The sequence below is a fragment of the Mchenga conophoros genome, linkage group LG19 (genome assembly GCF_057382185.1).
Source record: "Mchenga conophoros isolate Kocher_MC1m ecotype Shallow Benthic linkage group LG19, M_conophoros_male_GT1.1, whole genome shotgun sequence".
NCBI classification, from domain to species: Eukaryota; Metazoa; Chordata; class Actinopteri; order Cichliformes; family Cichlidae; genus Mchenga; species Mchenga conophoros.
Window position 1 is genome coordinate 9,287,520 of NC_140544.1, and position 16,445 is coordinate 9,303,964.

The following is a 16,445-nucleotide window of genomic DNA, read 5'->3' on the forward strand; positions in this document are numbered from 1 at the left end:
GGAATGAGCAGAGTCAGCTGGTGCGGCTGTGTTCGAACTTCTCATGGTGCTCGTTCACGCTGCTCGCAGTGCTTCCTTGGACGGCGGCCTCAGAGGCTGCTTTTACGTAACTGCTGTTGTGTTTGCAGAGAGAGGAGAATGAACGAGCCCGAGGCCTGCTCCGGGCAGCAGAGCGAGCTCTGAAAAGCTCCGAGCGCCTCGGGGACTCGAGCATGAGCGTGGGGAAATGAACACTCGTCATTTGTGATGTTTAAATGTTCAGCTTTAACTTGACGGGTCGAAGCAGCTGAAGATACAAATCTGGACCAATCAGATCACAGCTGCTCTGACCTGTGATGTCACTCAGACCCAGCAGCTGCAGCTATGGCAGACATTTATCCACCAGTGGGACAAATTGATTGCTGGTCCTGATCAGCATTAATACTTAAAGCGTCTCCATGGAGACCGCAGAGTCCACATCGATCGCTGTCTCCATCCTCGCGCTGATTCGTTCACAGCCGCCGTGTTTATCAGAAGGTTTCCGGTGTGAGTGAGGAAGTGAAGCTGAGGGTCAGAATGGGTGGGAATCACACAGTCTGTTATCACGGTAACCGTCTCAGAGTCTGCACTACGAGCTGGGTAACGTGAGGGTTAACTCTGAGTTTCCTGTACCACGAAGGTGTATCACCATGGTAACTGATGGTGTCGCCCTCACCTGCTCCATCAGATTCTCCTTCCTGCCGCCGTAACAGGAACTTCATGTGATTTTCACTCAGCGCGGCTAACACACACACTCCCTCTGCTGTCGCACGTCCAGTCTGGGTTTAACATCTGCACAGTCGCACTCTGTCCTTTATAAACTCCGCTGTCGGGACATTTATCCATGTTTGTGATTGGTCAGAGGGTGGCAGCCCAGCCCCCGCTTCATAGTGGACTGAGGAGGAGAGGAGGAAAAATATCAGCGAGGGGCAGCCAATAACAGAGGAGGAAAGCTGATAAAGACAAGAAGTGCGAGGAAGTCCAATCACCAAAATAAAACAGGAAATAACATCACAGAATGAATTCCTTTTGATCGTTAATGAAACAGGTAATGGTTTAATCAGTGATCAGTTTATGATTAATGATGCTGCTGTTATATTCAAACTCAGGCAGGATCACGGCGGTCATCCTTATTAGGTTTGGTTCTGTGAGTTTTGTGATTCGAGTCTGAACCGTCTGATTCAGAAACAGCAGGAGAGGAGCAGGTGGGTTGCAAAGCAGCTTGCAGCTGTGGGTGGACTGAAGCAGTTTTACTAGAATGAGTTCTGAGTGTTTCTAACAGGATGTGTGGCTGAGCCTTCAGCTCATGTGGGGCTGCTCCTCCTCTGAGCTTCATGAAAACTTGGAACAAAAAAACCAATATCCATCCATCTTCTTCTGCTTTATCCGAGGCCGGGTCGTGGGGGCAGCAGCCTAAGCAGAGAAGCCCAGACCTCCCTCTCCCCAGCCACCTCCTCCAGCTTATCCGGGGGAACACCAAGGCGTTCCCAGGCCAGCCGAGAGATGTAATCTCTCCAGCGTGTCCTGGGTCTGCCCCGGGGCCTCCTCCCGGTGGGACATGCCCGGAACACCTCACCCAGGAACACGCCAAGGAGGCATCCTTGTCAGCTGCCCGAACCACCTCAGCTGGCTCCTTTCGATGTGGAGGAGCAGCAGCTCTACTCTGAGCCCCTCCCGGATGGCTGAACTACTCACCCTATCTCTAAGAGAGAGGCCAGCCACCCTCCGGAGGAAACTCATTTCCACCGCAGCTGAACAAAAAAACTTTTATTTTGAAATTTCAAACCTTTTATTTTGAAGTGTTTCAGCTTTGGTGGCTTACACAACCCTGGTGACTCGTGGAGAAAAATGAGATTTGTTCCCAGTGAGAAGCCAGTGGGGTTACTGTACCTGAGGCTGTTGTATCTGTCGACGCACTGAAGCACAGCAGGGTTTTTGAGCCGCAACCAGCTGAGTTTGTGTTTCCTCGCGAAGGCTGCATTCCACTAACCCAGAAAAAGATTTAGTATGTCCCAAATAGTATGTCAGAAACAGCCAAAAATATCACGACGTCCGACTGCATCTGGCCACATTTTGCAGTCTCTGGACTTTTTTTTGTCTCTCTGACCCAAAGTCCTTAGCTCGCCGTGAGATACGGCAGAGAGACGGGACCACAGTGACGCCGCACGCGCTTGAAATCGTTAACTTTTAATGATGAACACAGACTGTGCTGCGACAGCAGTCACGGTTTGACTGCACGCAACGTTTTCAGACTGTACGACATTCTGAATTTGGAGGAAAACGCAAGCAGTCGTGACCGCCAGGTGAATGCATCAGAGAGGGAGGAGCATCGTCCTGACACGCTAACTCAGCACTGTCACCTCACATCAAGGTTCGTGGTTCAAATCTCCTGATCAGCTGCACATGCTCCCTGTGGTTCTACCTGGTTCCAGTGACTGGGCGTGGCTGACACTGGGACGGAGGTTTTAAGTGTCAGTGCAAACGGTCTTTTATTGTGAAACTCTGCACGTACAGGTACAGCTCATACGTTCATCCACAGGAAACACAATGAGAAGGTTTTGACTGGATACTTCCTGCCCCCTGCTGATGTTACATCACAGCTTAATAATATCAAACATGTTTATAACAATGAGCTCAGAGTGTGAGTAAAAAGCTTTAAACATCTCTGATACTGAAGCTCCACATCCTCCCTCTTCTGTATACAGTCTGTGGTTTCTGAGTAAGATTAACCGGGATGATTTTTTTTTTTTTTTTTTTTTAATTCATATTTTTATTAAGGTTTCAAAAGCAGGCATTCACAGTATGTACATCATGTAAGCATTCTTCATACTTAGGTTATCTGCCTTAAATACTGAAATAGTATTTTAATTTACATCCAAGTCATAAGGGAAGAATACTTACAACGATAGAAGTAATTGAAACCATCACATAACCGGGATGATTTTACGCCTGATGAGTCTGACTTCACCGTCTTCTGGATTTCTGTGAGACTTTAATGTGTTTAACTCGAGATTAACTCTTTAAACTAGCTCAGAGTCCACTTTAACCATTTAACCTCATTTTTAATAGTTCATGTGCAGACCGACGTCCGGCATGGGAACAGCTGTGCTTCGTGGCGAGCAGTCGTGTCACAGCAGCTTCACATGAATCTGCCCCGTGAAGCGAGCAGCACTGCAGGCACATCGATGTGAGCTCACACGCCGCTGTGCGCTGACAGAACTTCTCACGATGGGCTAAAGCAAACACAAACATCCTGTGATTTGGAGGAAATGTGTTTATGTCACAGTTATTAGCCGTCCTGTTTATTATGCATCGTTAACGTGCTTATTTTACAAACCCGTCTCAGCCAATCAGAGCCGACGATGACGAGGATGAGCTCTGTGGCACAGCACTCTGAGGATGAAGCAAACACTGACAGGACGCTCGTGGGGTCTAATTTACCACTTCCTGCTGCCGCCATGGTTACCACCATCAGGTGACTGATCACAGAGTCATCTGTTACCATGGTGATCTCGGCGTGGATGTGTTCCTGCAGTTTTAACCCCGAGTCGGTGCTCGGTGAAGCTCTCTGGTCAAATGGTTCGTCTCTGACACGCTGAGCCTGCTGGCGAGGGTTTGAATTTGAGTTGGTGACCAATCAGAGCAGTGTGTGTGGCGGGAAACCGTCAGCTGTCTGTGAGCTGAGAGGAAAAAGGTGACCCGTGCAGGTGCCGCTCGCGTATCAGACGGCCTTCTCAGTGTTCGGATGGAGCATGCAGGATAGCTGCGTGTGTCTCAAAGCTCGGCTCGGCTCGACTCTCCGGGAATGTTGTGCACATCCGGCTGTTCCCTAATCTGACTGATTTAAACCGGAGAGGACGGATGTAGCGAGATGATAGCCGTGGTTTCAGAGTGCGGCCTGCTGCGGCTCTAAACGCTTCGCAGCGTGTTATTAAGGAGTCGCTGCAAAGACGCCGCCATGCCAAAGCTAACAGATATAGTTAGAGGTTACGCTGACTGTCACCATCGCTCCATTTAGACGCTCGCTCCGACCAGCACAAAAACAAGTCTTCCTTCACACGATGTGACCTTCAGCTCGGCGAGGAAACCCGGCCTCTGCTGCACACGAGACATAAAAACACCACTTCATATGGAGGGATAAACCTGAGACATGGAGGCTGACAACAAGCTGCACGCCTACAGCTCCTGCACACATAGGCGGATGTGCACACGTGTTTCATGGCATTATTTGAAAGGACTGAGTCACACTGACCCTTTGTTTTCACTGATGCTGTGCTTGACTGAGGTTTGCTGTCACTGCGGTGCATTGGGGCACAGCAGCCCATCTCTGCAGGTTTGGAGGGTCTGTACGTAAAACCTCCGCTAGACACAACACAGTGAGCTGTGTCAAAGTCACCCACACTGGAGGACTGGAATATCTGTACTCCTAAAAACAACAATAAGCAGAGGAACTCGACGAGCAACAAAAGCTGAAGGCAGACCGACTTGAGTGACGGTCGCTGACTGAGGTGACCAACTCTGTCACGACTCTGACAAACAAACTGGCATAAAGCGGAGCGCTGCTGAGAGCAGGATTATGCTGGCTGAAGAACAGCAGTCGAATCCACCAGGACAATGAAGCAACTTTCCATCTAGAACATCAGAGACGAAGAAGTCAGGACTCTTTGCTGGTTTCTGTAGTTTAAAGAGCGGCTCGCAAAGGACGGGCCGAGGCAGAACCACAGCGAGTCCAGTGCAGACAAGACGTTTGTTGAACAGGAAGTTTGTGTTGATTCCATCTGAATCCGGGCTTCACGACAGGAAGCTGCATCTGTTCTCAGTCCTGAAGGCAGTGGAGCATTTCTACCACCCTGGAAACGCTGTCTCGCCTCTGCTCGCACAAACACCTTTTTGCTCTTTTTCTGAACCACCTTCTGTTCTGGGTTCAAATCAACCTGAGCTCTGTTTTCCAAAGAGTACGTCATTCGACCTGCAACACGTTAACCAGGGAGAACTTCACAGGCTTACTTTCATCTGTGTGCCGTTCATGTCATCATAGCATGAAGCAGGATTGACGTGCGTTTCTCAACCATTAGAGATTTCACACAGTGACAGAGCCTGAGAACTGAGGAAGTATGAGCGGCCACACGGAGCGCCTGGATTAGCTCACCAATCAGATTTCATCAAACATTCGCAGAAACGTATCGAAACACGTCGCCCTTCTTAGCGTAGTGGTAAGACCACACAGCTTTGGAGTGGAAGTCGCAAGTTTGATTCCCTCCCAGTATCCAGTAAGGGTCCTGGCTAGGCCCACCAAGCCCTGACATGGCGCGGCTACATCTGCGGCCTGTCTGCAGCTCGGACACGACACATTTCACTGCATGTTGTGCTCTGTATGATTGTGTACGTGACCAATGAAGCTCGTTTCTTTCTTCTTTTCTCAGAGTCTGGCAGTAACCTCACTGGACACTCAGTTTAACGGGTTCTGGACTAAAAATATGCTCGGCGTGACTGCGGCGTGACCTCGCCGTGACTGCGGCGTGCTCAGTCAGTAGATCTATCAGTGTTTAAACAGGTGTTTCAGTAGACGATGAGCCTTTAATGAGGAGCTCTTGAGTCAGTGTCGCTGAGCTTTTTATTGAACTCGTTTGGACAGAAAAGTCCCACATCTGCATTAACACGTGGGCCGTTGGTTTCTTAGTATTTTGACACATCTGCGTCGTGGGTGGATATGAAACATGGAAACGCTGTCCCATCACAGTTACAGAAGAAAAGTTGATGTTTGGCACAAAGCCCTGCGGCGTGCAGGGGAAACCCGGTGTTGCTCATGTTTCCCGATATGGAGAAATTCAGATTTGAGAGGTGGGGGTCGGGCGGAGGTTTCAGGACGTGCCTGACGAGGTGAGAGAGGAGACTTTAAGGGGCCTCAGCACCCGGATGGCCTGAAACGCTGCAGCCATCGCCATCACATCCTGGGCCTCTGGAGTCAGCGATCATATTTGTGTTTGACTGGCTTTACTGCGTGTTAATAAAGGGGACCTGTCTTTGACTGCAGCCTCTTCTCACCCCCTCTGTTTATGTCTGAGGATGGGAGGAGTCTCCCTTCGAGTCCACTTCCTCCTGCCGGCTGATACGCACGCTCACAAATATCTGAGCACCCGGTGCCGCGGTTATTACTGAGACTGCAGGATGGAGAGGATGTAGCACGGCTGCCGAGGGTGAGACCGACGACAGAGGGGTGGTGGTGCGCTTTTAGTGTGACGAAAGACACCAGCCGTGGGTGTGTGGATGTCTGCAGGTTACTGTGAGGCTGTGATCAGCGTTTGTAAAAGCTTTGTTATAGTAGAGTCAGTGTAAGAGTACCCGTGTTATCATTGCAGACAGCAGCCAAAGAAACTGACCAGAGGAAGTAGTTTCTCAATGCAGTTATTTTTCTGCCGCGTGTCACGAGTGGCTCCTGCTCCGTGTGTGTGTGTGTGTGTGTGTGTGTGTGTGGGGCAAAGTGCTCCTGCGCAGTGTACCAGATGCACAGAGAAAAGTTGTCGTACCATAGGCAAGAGGAGTGTGTGTGTGTGTGTGAGGGAGAGAGAGAGAGAGAGAGAGAGAGAGAGAGAGAGTGTGTGTGTGTGTGTGTGTGTGTGTGTGTGTGTGTGTGTGTGTGTGTGTGTGTGTGTGTGTGTGTGTGTGTGTGTGTAAAACCAGCAGACATGTTCAGGCAGATGAAGTTTGTCAGTGTGAACACATGAAGGTTGATTCGGAGCGAGTCCACTGCAGCGAGCAGCAGATCCTGGGGTTCGTCGTCTGTAAGAATAAAGCATATCGTGGTTGTTGTGATGCTGCGCGGCTCTGTTGGCGGTCGTTTGTCAGCGGTGACTCGGGGCTGATGTCTCTGCTGATGTTTCAGACTCCAGCCAGCAGCACAGCAGACACAGCGACACATCTCACAGGTGTCACGATGTGAAGCACAAAGGACTTTGGGCAGTTTGGGCTGATCTCAGGTGTTCAGGACGTTTGCTCCACAGGTGAGGAGCCTAAAAACTGAAAGCTGGGTCGCTGTGTGTTGTCTGAGCTGTGGGGGCACAGATTTCATCTCATCGCTGCTTTGTAAAAGGATTTTAAATCTGTGGTGTGAGGACGTGCAGAGATCTGAGAGGACGACCGAGCAGTTCAGGTGTTTGTCTCAGTGAACTCGTCTCTTTCTTTAAGACAGTCAAAAATCCTTGTTACGATTTTCTGACTGCGGTCGTTCCAATGAAGCTGAGGCCTGTGTTCACGTTAGCTTCTGTGTACGAACCCAGGACAGAGACAACATGCTGAGAAACGTTTTTCCAGCACCACACAAGCTTTAAATAATAATAATACATGTGAAACAGCATCAGTGTGTTTTTAGATTTAACACCAGCCCACACCTGCAGGCAGTCCCCCGCCAACCTCATGTCATGAGTGGGATTAAGTCTGAGAACCCACGCAGACACAGAGAGAGAGGCCGGGGGATTCAAACTAGGAACCACGTCACTGTGAGATGTCAGCGCTAACCGCAGAGAAACAGGCTGTTTTTACTGTGCGACGTGCCACACCACAACAGGAAGTCGCTGCTGGAGGACAGTTTTAACGTCTCTGTCCCAAATTACAGATGCTGATTCAGGCCGAGGAAGGGAACGTTTCAGACGCTGGGCTTCAAGTTTCTCACATATTCATTTCAAACAGCTGCAGAAAAACAGAGGATGCAACTTTAAAAATGAGAAAATGTTGGTTTGAGATGATGTGACGCAGAACCATGTCTTCATATCTGTGCACAGATTACTCATCATTTCAGCATTAGATAAGGGAAAACAGCAAAAGATACAAACAGGAAGTTCCCAGAGCAACGTGCTCGTCGTCGGATGCTCTCACGACTCTTGTCAGAGGAGCAGCACTGAGTGCGCTCACAGAAATGCTTCAGAAAGTCTCGTGGGTCAGCACGGGCTGGCGTTTTAAATTATTGGCTACATGTTGCACATTTCCAGGTACCCTACAGGAGCGCATCAGCGCGGCGCTCTGGGTGCAAACTGAGGACTGTAGAGCTGCTCAGTGTCTCCACCTGCTGGATTTCAAACCTGAGCTCAGCCTGTAACCAAGCTAGCTGTCAGGTTTGGACAGGAAGTCTGCGCATTCCAACCGCACATCACAATCTATTTCAGCCTGAGGGCTGCACCTCAGAGGGTTAGCGTGCGTGTGGATGACCTGAGAAAATGTCTGTGGGATTAACATCACACATTCAATTTAAAGACAGAAACGAGATCATATTTACTTCTTTAACCTCTCTCTGCTCACCTGCAGGGGGGTGTGTCTAATCTGGACTAAGCTACACTGTCTCCTCTTCCACAGAGCAAACCGTCCAATCAGAGACCCGATGAGACAAGAGCGGGTTAATCCACCGCACAGAGCGCCGAGCAGCACGCGTGCTCTGGACAGATGAACGAGTCAGGGTGAAACAGTGTGAGCGGCAGTATGATGGTGATCAACAAGTCTGAAGAAGACATGAGCAACTGCAGCATCAACCATGGGATCCACCAGCACGTGTTCTCCTGCGTCTATATCCTGGTGCTCATGGTGAGTGATGGAAGTATCTTAGCTTTTCGGAAGTATTTCCCGAGTGCTGATAAACGGTGCTCCAGGATCTCCATGTGCTGGATGGTGAATGATCTTGTGTTTGTAGGTTGGTGTTCCTGCCAACGTGTACTCGCTATACCACGCTGCCCTTCAGCTGAAGCAGAGGAACGAGCTGGGCGTTTACCTGATGAACCTCACTGTGTCTGACCTACTATACCTGGCGTCTCTGCCTTTCTGGCTCCAGTACTTCTTTCAGGTAACATAGAGACGTCCTCTCCGCTCGCTCTTCCCTCGGCGGTTCTTCACGGTGCGTCTGAGGCGCTCTGGTTTCAGTCAAAGTGTCGGTGTCATCACAGACAGTTAGCACAGCACCGTGGTGTCGTCCGCCCACCACAGTGGAAGGCTGTGGTTGGAGCTCGACTTCAGGTTCAGTGCCATTAAAAGTGCCACAAGCTGCAGTTCCTCTAGGATCCACCGGGGGCTCCAGCAGTGAGTCAGTCCCACAGACTCCCACAGTTAAACGTTCCTGCAGAAATAAACATGTTTACATCCTGATGCACAAACTGTTTGGTCTCTGTAGATCATTTCCTCCTTTATAACAGCTGTACGAGGGAGGATGTGTTTGTCACTCACATTAAGGCTTAAAGTTTGCCTTTTAGGGGCGTGGCCTCTCTGAGTGACAGGTGGATGCTGACACAGGTGGCTGTAGCTGCTAGCTGCCTGCTAGCTTCACCTGAACCGGACCGTGTTTGTGCTGTTGGAGCCTTTTGGTCCCTTTTAATGGTAAATGGTAAATGGCCTGCATTTGTATAGCGCTTTTCTAGTCCATAGGACCCCAAAGCGCTTTACACTACATTCAGTCATTCACCCATTCACACACACATTCACACACTGGCGATGGCAAGCTACATTGTAGCCACAGCTGCCCTGGGGCGCACTGACAGAGGCGAGGCTGCCGGACACAGGCGCCACCGGGCCCTCTGACCACCACCAGTAGGCAAACACGGGGTTAGTATCTTGCCCAAGGACATTTGGCATGCAGCCAGGATGCAGCCTGGGATCGAACCACCGACCTTCTGATTAGTGGCTGACCTGCTCTGCCACCTGAGCTACAGCCATGACATCATGTGACCAAAAACATGGCTGCTGTGATGTCACTGTGCTAACAGATCTCTCTAACGTCGTCCCGCTAACAGAGTCATGTGACCTGTGGCCGTGTTAAAGCTCTGCTTGGATTAAGTTGGTGTTAGGTGGAGGTGAACTGGGCCATTATTAGCAGTCTCCTGCCCTGACAGCGTGCGCGGGTGGAGTTCCTCCACCTGCCTGTCCTATTTGATCCACCTTCAGTCTGCTGTTGCTGTTTCAGGACGATGATTGGCGTCACCGAGAATGGCTGTGTCAGATGTGTGGTTTCCTGCTCTACGAGAACATCTACATCAGTATCGGCTTTCTGTGCTGCATCAGTCTGGATCGCTATCTGGCTGTGGTCCATCCTTTGAGGTAAGACGGTCTCCCGTCGTTTCGTCCTTCGTGGCTGAGATCAGGACGTCTTTGGGTTTATGAAGATGTAAAATCACCACGACGCGTTCTGCCCGCAGGTTCACGGCTCTGCGCTCCATGAAAGCAGCGTCCGTCATCAGCGCCATCATCTGGCTGAAGGAGATCGCGGTGGGCGTGTTTTTCTTTCACCATAAGGAGCTCAGCAAAGATCCCAGTAACCACTCGCTGTGCTTCGAGCACTACCCCATGAAGTCGTGGGAACGTCCAATCAACTACTACCGCATCAGCATCGGCTTCATGTTCCCGCTGGCCATTCTGTTGGTACGGTAACGGCTTTACACGTTCTTTGTATGTTTCAGGATTTCTGCGTTGGTCTTAAAGAAGTGTAGAGAACGAGAGCTGGTTATGGTCAGGAAGCCACGCGTCTCCTGGCTCGGTGCCACAGCCATGAGTCCGCCGCTCTGGGTTAATCCCACATCTTCACGATGTTCTCAGTTATTTCATATTTGTAGTTAATTTGTTGTTCAACATTTTCAGCTGCTCACCATATACGATGACCTTATTTGGTTATTCAAACGCTTCCTTTTCTCGATGTCACGGTTTTTTAACTCTTCGCTTCACTGTTGAGAATAAATGTTGTTCATGTTTTTCTGATGAATCTATCCACGGCGCTGGTTTAAAGTATAAATCCCTGAAAACTGGAGTCAAACACAGTAAATGTAGACAAGTACCTGATTCTCCTGTAACCCCGGCGCCTTGTTTTGTCTCGGTTAGATTAGCTACCTGTGGGTCCTGCGAGCGGTGGGCCGGAGCGCGGGAACGCAGCCGGATCAGAAGATGAGGATCAGGCAGTTAGTCAGCAGCACCATCCTCATCTTCCTCGTCTGCTTCTCGCCCTACCACGTCTTCCTGCTGGTGCGCACGCTGCTGGAGGAGGAATGCAGCTTCATCGAAGGTACCGTTTCACTCGCAGGAAGCCGTCCGATAAATAAAGATGGTGCCGTAATACTGTGGTGACACGGTTCTTGTTTTTCAGCCATATTTAACTACTACCACCTGTCCCTGCTGCTGACCACCCTGAACTGCGTGGCCGACCCAGTCCTCTACTGTTTCGTCAGCGAAAGCGCCCGCCGCGGCCTCTACAGAGTTGTCTTCAGACCTGTCGCCAGGATACTCTGCTGCTGCCGTCGCCGTGGCAATGCCAGTCCCGCCAGTCCGGCTAACGACTCCCACGAGGTTGCCACGGACGAGAACAATGGCCAGCCGAACGTGACGCTGCTCACGCACAGCAATACGCTGAACAACGGCCAAATGGACGCCGCCTGCAGAAACACGAGTTTAATCACACGGATGCACGAAGAAAGCGTCAAAGCACGAGTCACAGAGAATAACACCTTGGAAATGTGTGTGACAGAGAAGCAGAAACAAAACCCCGACAGGACGGAGGGACGTGGGCAGAAATGAAATGATCAGCACGCCTCTGGGTACCAATGACCCGCCTGCACGATGAGGGCGGGCTGTACTCCGTGGGGGCGTGTCTGTGCTGATGCAACAGCCCAGCCTGAGGGAGGTCAGGGTGGATCTGAGGTCTGCAGACTGAAAGCCCCCGTTACCCCTCTGTGGCGTCTGACACGGCGCAACATGGCTGACAAAACGCACACGAGGAGTTCTGAAATACTGCAGAGTGTCCCGGCATCACGTCTAATAAGACTTCATCATGTTAGACACACATTCGCGTCTAATAACTCGCCTGAAAGGCTCCGTGTGGCGGCGATGAGGTTCCTGTCAAACAGTGAAACAGGAAGCAGACGTGGAAGAAATAAACCGAACGCTTTCACCGCAGCGCCGGAACAAACAACAGGACTTCCTGCACTTTGATTTAAAGAACCACACGTAACATGAAGGGACGCAGGAAGACCCGACAGAACATTAGAAACGGTTATTGATCAGTGATCAGATTTGACCCATCGATTGGCTCCAGGACGATTTTGACTTATCGAAGCAAATTCTTTAAAACAAGTTGAGACTTTGTGACCCCTAACCTTTGGTGACCTGTTAGAAAGTGTTTCTCGAGTTCTTGTTATCCTAATAAAACGTAGTTTATTATGACGCTGAGTCACACCGATGTTCCTCGCTGTCAGATAAAGTGCAGAGGATTCAGATTCAGGACAAATCTGTCTCTACTTGAAGCAGAGCTGATAACAAACCTCATCGTTGGCATCAGTAGACTTCAGTTATTGATAATGTGAACCTCACAGATTCCTTCATGTTTAAAGGCAGCAGGGTTTATGTTAGCATGAGGAGCTTCAGACGATGCAGCGCCTGTCCGCGGTGCTTCTCTGAAACAACAGCTGTTTGCATGTCGATCCACGTGCTGCACGACCTGACACAGTCTGCCGACCAAACTATGACATCGCATTGCACTGATCACGGGTCAGTATTAGAAACATGTAGGACCAACATGGCTGCACCCACCTTATTGACAATGAAAGGTCAGGGGGCGGGATTTGGGACGAGGTCCACGAGAAGGTGACCGTGAGCGGGCGATTAGCCAAATTTCAGTCAGGTAACTTTTATTCTGGAAGCGTTTGGCCGACGTGCGGCAGTCAGACCGCCTCCCATCTGTGAAAAACACGACTCACAGTGTTCTCTTCATTTTACTTTTAAAAAGAAAACTGTTAGTTTACACACACACAGACGCACACACACCGGTCACAGCATGTCTTCATAGCCTCCCTTTGAGCCCATTTCAGCACTTTAACGCTGAGGAAAGAGACTCACTCTGGGGTCTGGATGTTGCTCTCTGCATGCATGGAAATGCCTCCAAGTCTGAATACGTACATAGTAAGAATCTGTGTGTTGACTCTGTGTGTCTATAGATCTGTGTGCTGTAACCTGCACGTAACATGAAAGTGGCAGAATATTTTTATAAAGCTTTAAACTGACCACTAAACAGAAACGGTGTGTGTCTGTGTGTGTGCGTGTGTCTGTGTGTGTGCGTGTGTGTGTGTCTGTGTGTGTGTCTGTGTGTGTGTGTCTGTGTGTGTGTCTGTGTGTCTGTGTGTGTCTGTGTGTGTGTCTGTGTGTGTGTGTCTGTGTGTGTCTGTGTGTGTGTGTCTGTGTGTGTGTCTGTGTGTGTGCGTGTGTGTGTGTCTGTGTGTGTGCGTGTGTCTGTGTGTGTGCGTGTGTCTGTGTGTGTGTGTGTCTGTGTGTGTGTTTTCAGGCCTGTGGTGAGTGATGCAGCTTCCTGACTGAGCAGATATGGAAACGATGTAAACATTAACTTGTTACACTGTTTAATATATGAACACATCTCAGTGAAATGTTTCACCTCACAATAAATAACCAATCACAAACAGAATCCCCCGTTTTCTCAGTTTGAGTCTTTTGCCTTTCACATCAGTTATCATGACGCCAATCACCCTCCTAAAACCAACCCCCCCACCCCCCCACACACACACATGTAGATATGTCAGTTATGTTTGCAAAAAAAAAAAAAGGGGGGGGGGGATAGAACATTATATATAATATATACATTAGGTGAATGTGCAGTAGTAGCATTTATGCAGCGAGCAGGTGAATTCTGTACATCAAGTGAATAAATAAGAATAAACAATCTGAACATATTTAACATTAAAGGAATTTGAAATGTACTCATGTTAGACACACAGTCTGGAAGAGAGTCCTGTCTCAGTCACTTATGGATGGTAAATGGTAAATGGCCTGTATTTATATAGCGCTTTACTAGTCCCTAAGGACCCCAAAGCGCTTTACATATCCAGTCATCCACACATTCGCACACTGGTGATGGCAAGCTACATTGTAACCACAGCCACCCTGGGGCGCACTGACAGAGGCGAGGCTGCCGGACACTGGCGCCACCGGGCCCTCTGACCACCACCAGTAGGCAACAGGTGAAGTGTCTTGCCCAAGGACACAACGACCGAGACTGTCCAAGCCGGGGCTCGAACCGGCAACCTTCCGATTACAAGGCGAACTCCTAACTCTTGAGCCACGATGGATGGTGTGTGTGTGTGGGGGGGGGATAGCAGCTCCCCCTGAGTCTCCCCGTCCTTGCCTGGATGATGAGGAACCTTCTACCTGATTGCAGAAGTTGGAACAGTTTGTTGCTCAACAGCGATGAGCAAGTAATAAACCTCAAATATTAAAACACAGCACTGACATATACAGCACGGCTCAGGCCAAACGAGTCCACAGACGCACTCAAAGGTCCTTCCATAGTTTAGAAACTGCAGCCTCTGTTTAGTTTTCAGTCTAGAACGAGGAACCGCCAACGGGTCTGTGTCAGAAGCCGTCGGTGACCTGCACGACTCGAGCCTGAGAGCTCATGCACAGACGGAGAAACAGGTCACGAGGCCAGTGACAGGACATCATCAGCAGCCTCGCAGCAGCATTTTGGAGCGTTCACAGGCCATCTGAAGACGACTTACCGAGGCCACAGCACGAAACAAAGGCATCAAAAAGCACTTCTCTTTCCAGCTTGGACGTCGTTGTAAATGCAACACCTACATTTCTGACAAGTGAGAGATGATTAGCAGCCATCCAGATGTTTTTGGCATCAGTACCACAGGACATCATCTGCAGCAGTGATATGAGATGCCCGTAAAGATGCTGGAGATGTGTTTGTGTGATAGTAAATACAGAGTCAGGATCTACAGTCTCTGCTTCTTCATTGCTGCAGCTCTTTGTGGCCAGCCGGACATCGAGGAGCCGCCTGGTAAGACTGTAATGTTGGAGAGATCCTGACGTGAAGGTTCACTTTGTTCCACAATAAACAGAAACTTCACCCAGGAGCAGTCTGCAAACGCTCCCAGCATTTTCCGGCATGACAGAGAAACGGAGGCCAGAATGAAAACCAAGTGATTCACTTTATCACACTTTAATGGAAAACCTCAGAAAACTCCGTTAATCCTAATCCCATCTGAAATCTGTGATCAGCTCGGAGCTCTGAGGCAGGAAACACGAGCAGGACTCACAGGTAACGAGGTGAAGACAAAAAGTAGACCCGAGGGGAAACACCTGGGTAACCATAGACAGGTGAAACGAAGCATGAAAAACAAGACATGGGGAGCAAAACTAAAAGACACGGAGAGTTCAGCTAAAACTAGTGATGGGCAGATGAAGCTTCATGAAGCACTGAAGCTTTTCATCCAATTGGTTCACCCCAGCACAAAGCTTCTTGAAGCTTCATTTGCTCTAGTAGGACACCTACTGGACGTAAAAATATTAGTTGGCATGAATTTGAAGTGTGGCCTTTTGCACACAGCCTGTAAATGTCAACAACAAAAGGAGTGTGTAAAACATGTATATTGTAGTGATGGCAGCATACTTTGTATATTTATACTGGCAGTATGGAAAATGATCATTTACTGTGAGGTGAGGTGTGGTTGGGGTGTGGACAATGGTTGTGCTTTTGTAACGTTGAGGTATGGACAGCTACACACTGAGGCGTCAGTCCTGCCCATATTTTATTCAGTAAAAACTAAATTTTCACTGCTTTTATGACCTTTTTAGTGGGGAGAACATAGCTAGGATTTAATAATTTAACAAATCTTTTACATCCTTTGTCCTCCACAATGCTAAATGGCTGGGAGTCCTCAATCACCATGCTAACCAGGTCTTCATCTATTTGAGATTGTTCTCCTGAGGAAAGACAATAAAGACAAAGCACAGATATAAATATCACAAACGTAACTTATTACAGCTGTATAATATTGTTATATCATTTAGTAACATTACTGCATGCTATATTATCATGGCATTTGATGGCTCACCTGGTCTTGCTCCACAATCGCTGTTCCCCTTATTCTCATGCAAAGCTCTGTAGTGCCTAAGCATGGATGAGGTGTTGCTGTTATATCCCAGCTCCCTGGCACATAGCAAACACTTCACCTTGTACAAAAGTAAAGCCGCTTAACATAAATTGTATTGCACCATCAGTATTATGAAAATACATCTTCTGTAGAAATTTACATACCTTGTTGGGAGGAATAAGATCACAATGTTCCCACACAGGGGAGGACATCCTCCTCTTCTTAGCTGGCTCCATTCTCTCCTGACTTTCTCTCCTCACTCTCATAAACCTCCAAACTCTCACTAACCGCAACTCTCCATCAAACACCTACATTTTGACTGAAGTCTGAGGGGTTTGTATCGCTGTCATAGCTCGCGGCAAAGTTCGAACCGCTTCATGAACCAGTCACGTGGTACAGCCGGGCAGCGAGGCTTCGGACGTCATCATTTTCAGCTCCTCCCATAAACGAAGCAAGCCTCGATACGCGCATCGCGGAAACGCCCCCTCCATTACTCGACACAAGCTTCGAAGCCTCGATACA

At 49.2% G+C, this 16,445-nt stretch overlaps 1 protein-coding gene across 3 annotated transcripts; it reads left to right on the forward strand.

Moving 5' to 3' along the window:
• The first annotated feature begins 4,398 nt into the window (after positions 1 to 4,398).
• Positions 4,399 to 13,440, forward strand: gpr68 (G protein-coupled receptor 68). Of its 3 annotated transcripts, none has more exons than XM_085257208.1 (7): positions 4,399 to 7,019; positions 8,365 to 8,589; positions 8,696 to 8,845; positions 9,956 to 10,089; positions 10,188 to 10,410; positions 10,864 to 11,044; positions 11,126 to 13,440. In XM_085257208.1, the coding sequence occupies exons 2-7, from the start codon at positions 8,488 to 8,490 to the stop codon at positions 11,551 to 11,553; spliced, it is 1,218 nt and encodes a 405-aa protein (XP_085113334.1). In that variant the 5' UTR covers positions 4,399 to 7,019; positions 8,365 to 8,487; the 3' UTR covers positions 11,554 to 13,440. The 3 variants fall into 3 exon arrangements, with proteins under 3 accessions (XP_085113334.1, XP_085113335.1, XP_085113336.1); XM_085257209.1 differs by having other exon boundaries at positions 4,399 to 6,215; XM_085257210.1 differs by lacking the exon at positions 4,399 to 7,019 and adding an exon at positions 7,057 to 8,199.
• The last annotated feature ends 3,005 nt before the right edge of the window (positions 13,441 to 16,445 follow it).

Coding starts and splice junctions, on each gene's coding strand:
- gpr68 (XM_085257208.1), top strand. CDS start 8,488: ATGATGGTGATCAACAAGTCTGAAGAAGACATGAGCAACTGCAGCATC. Junction 10,090..10,187: donor GCTGTGGTCCATCCTTTGAG/GTAAGACGGTCT, acceptor TTCTGCCCGCAG/GTTCACGGCTCTGCGCTCCA. Junction 11,045..11,125: donor GGAATGCAGCTTCATCGAAG/GTACCGTTTCAC, acceptor CTTGTTTTTCAG/CCATATTTAACTACTACCAC.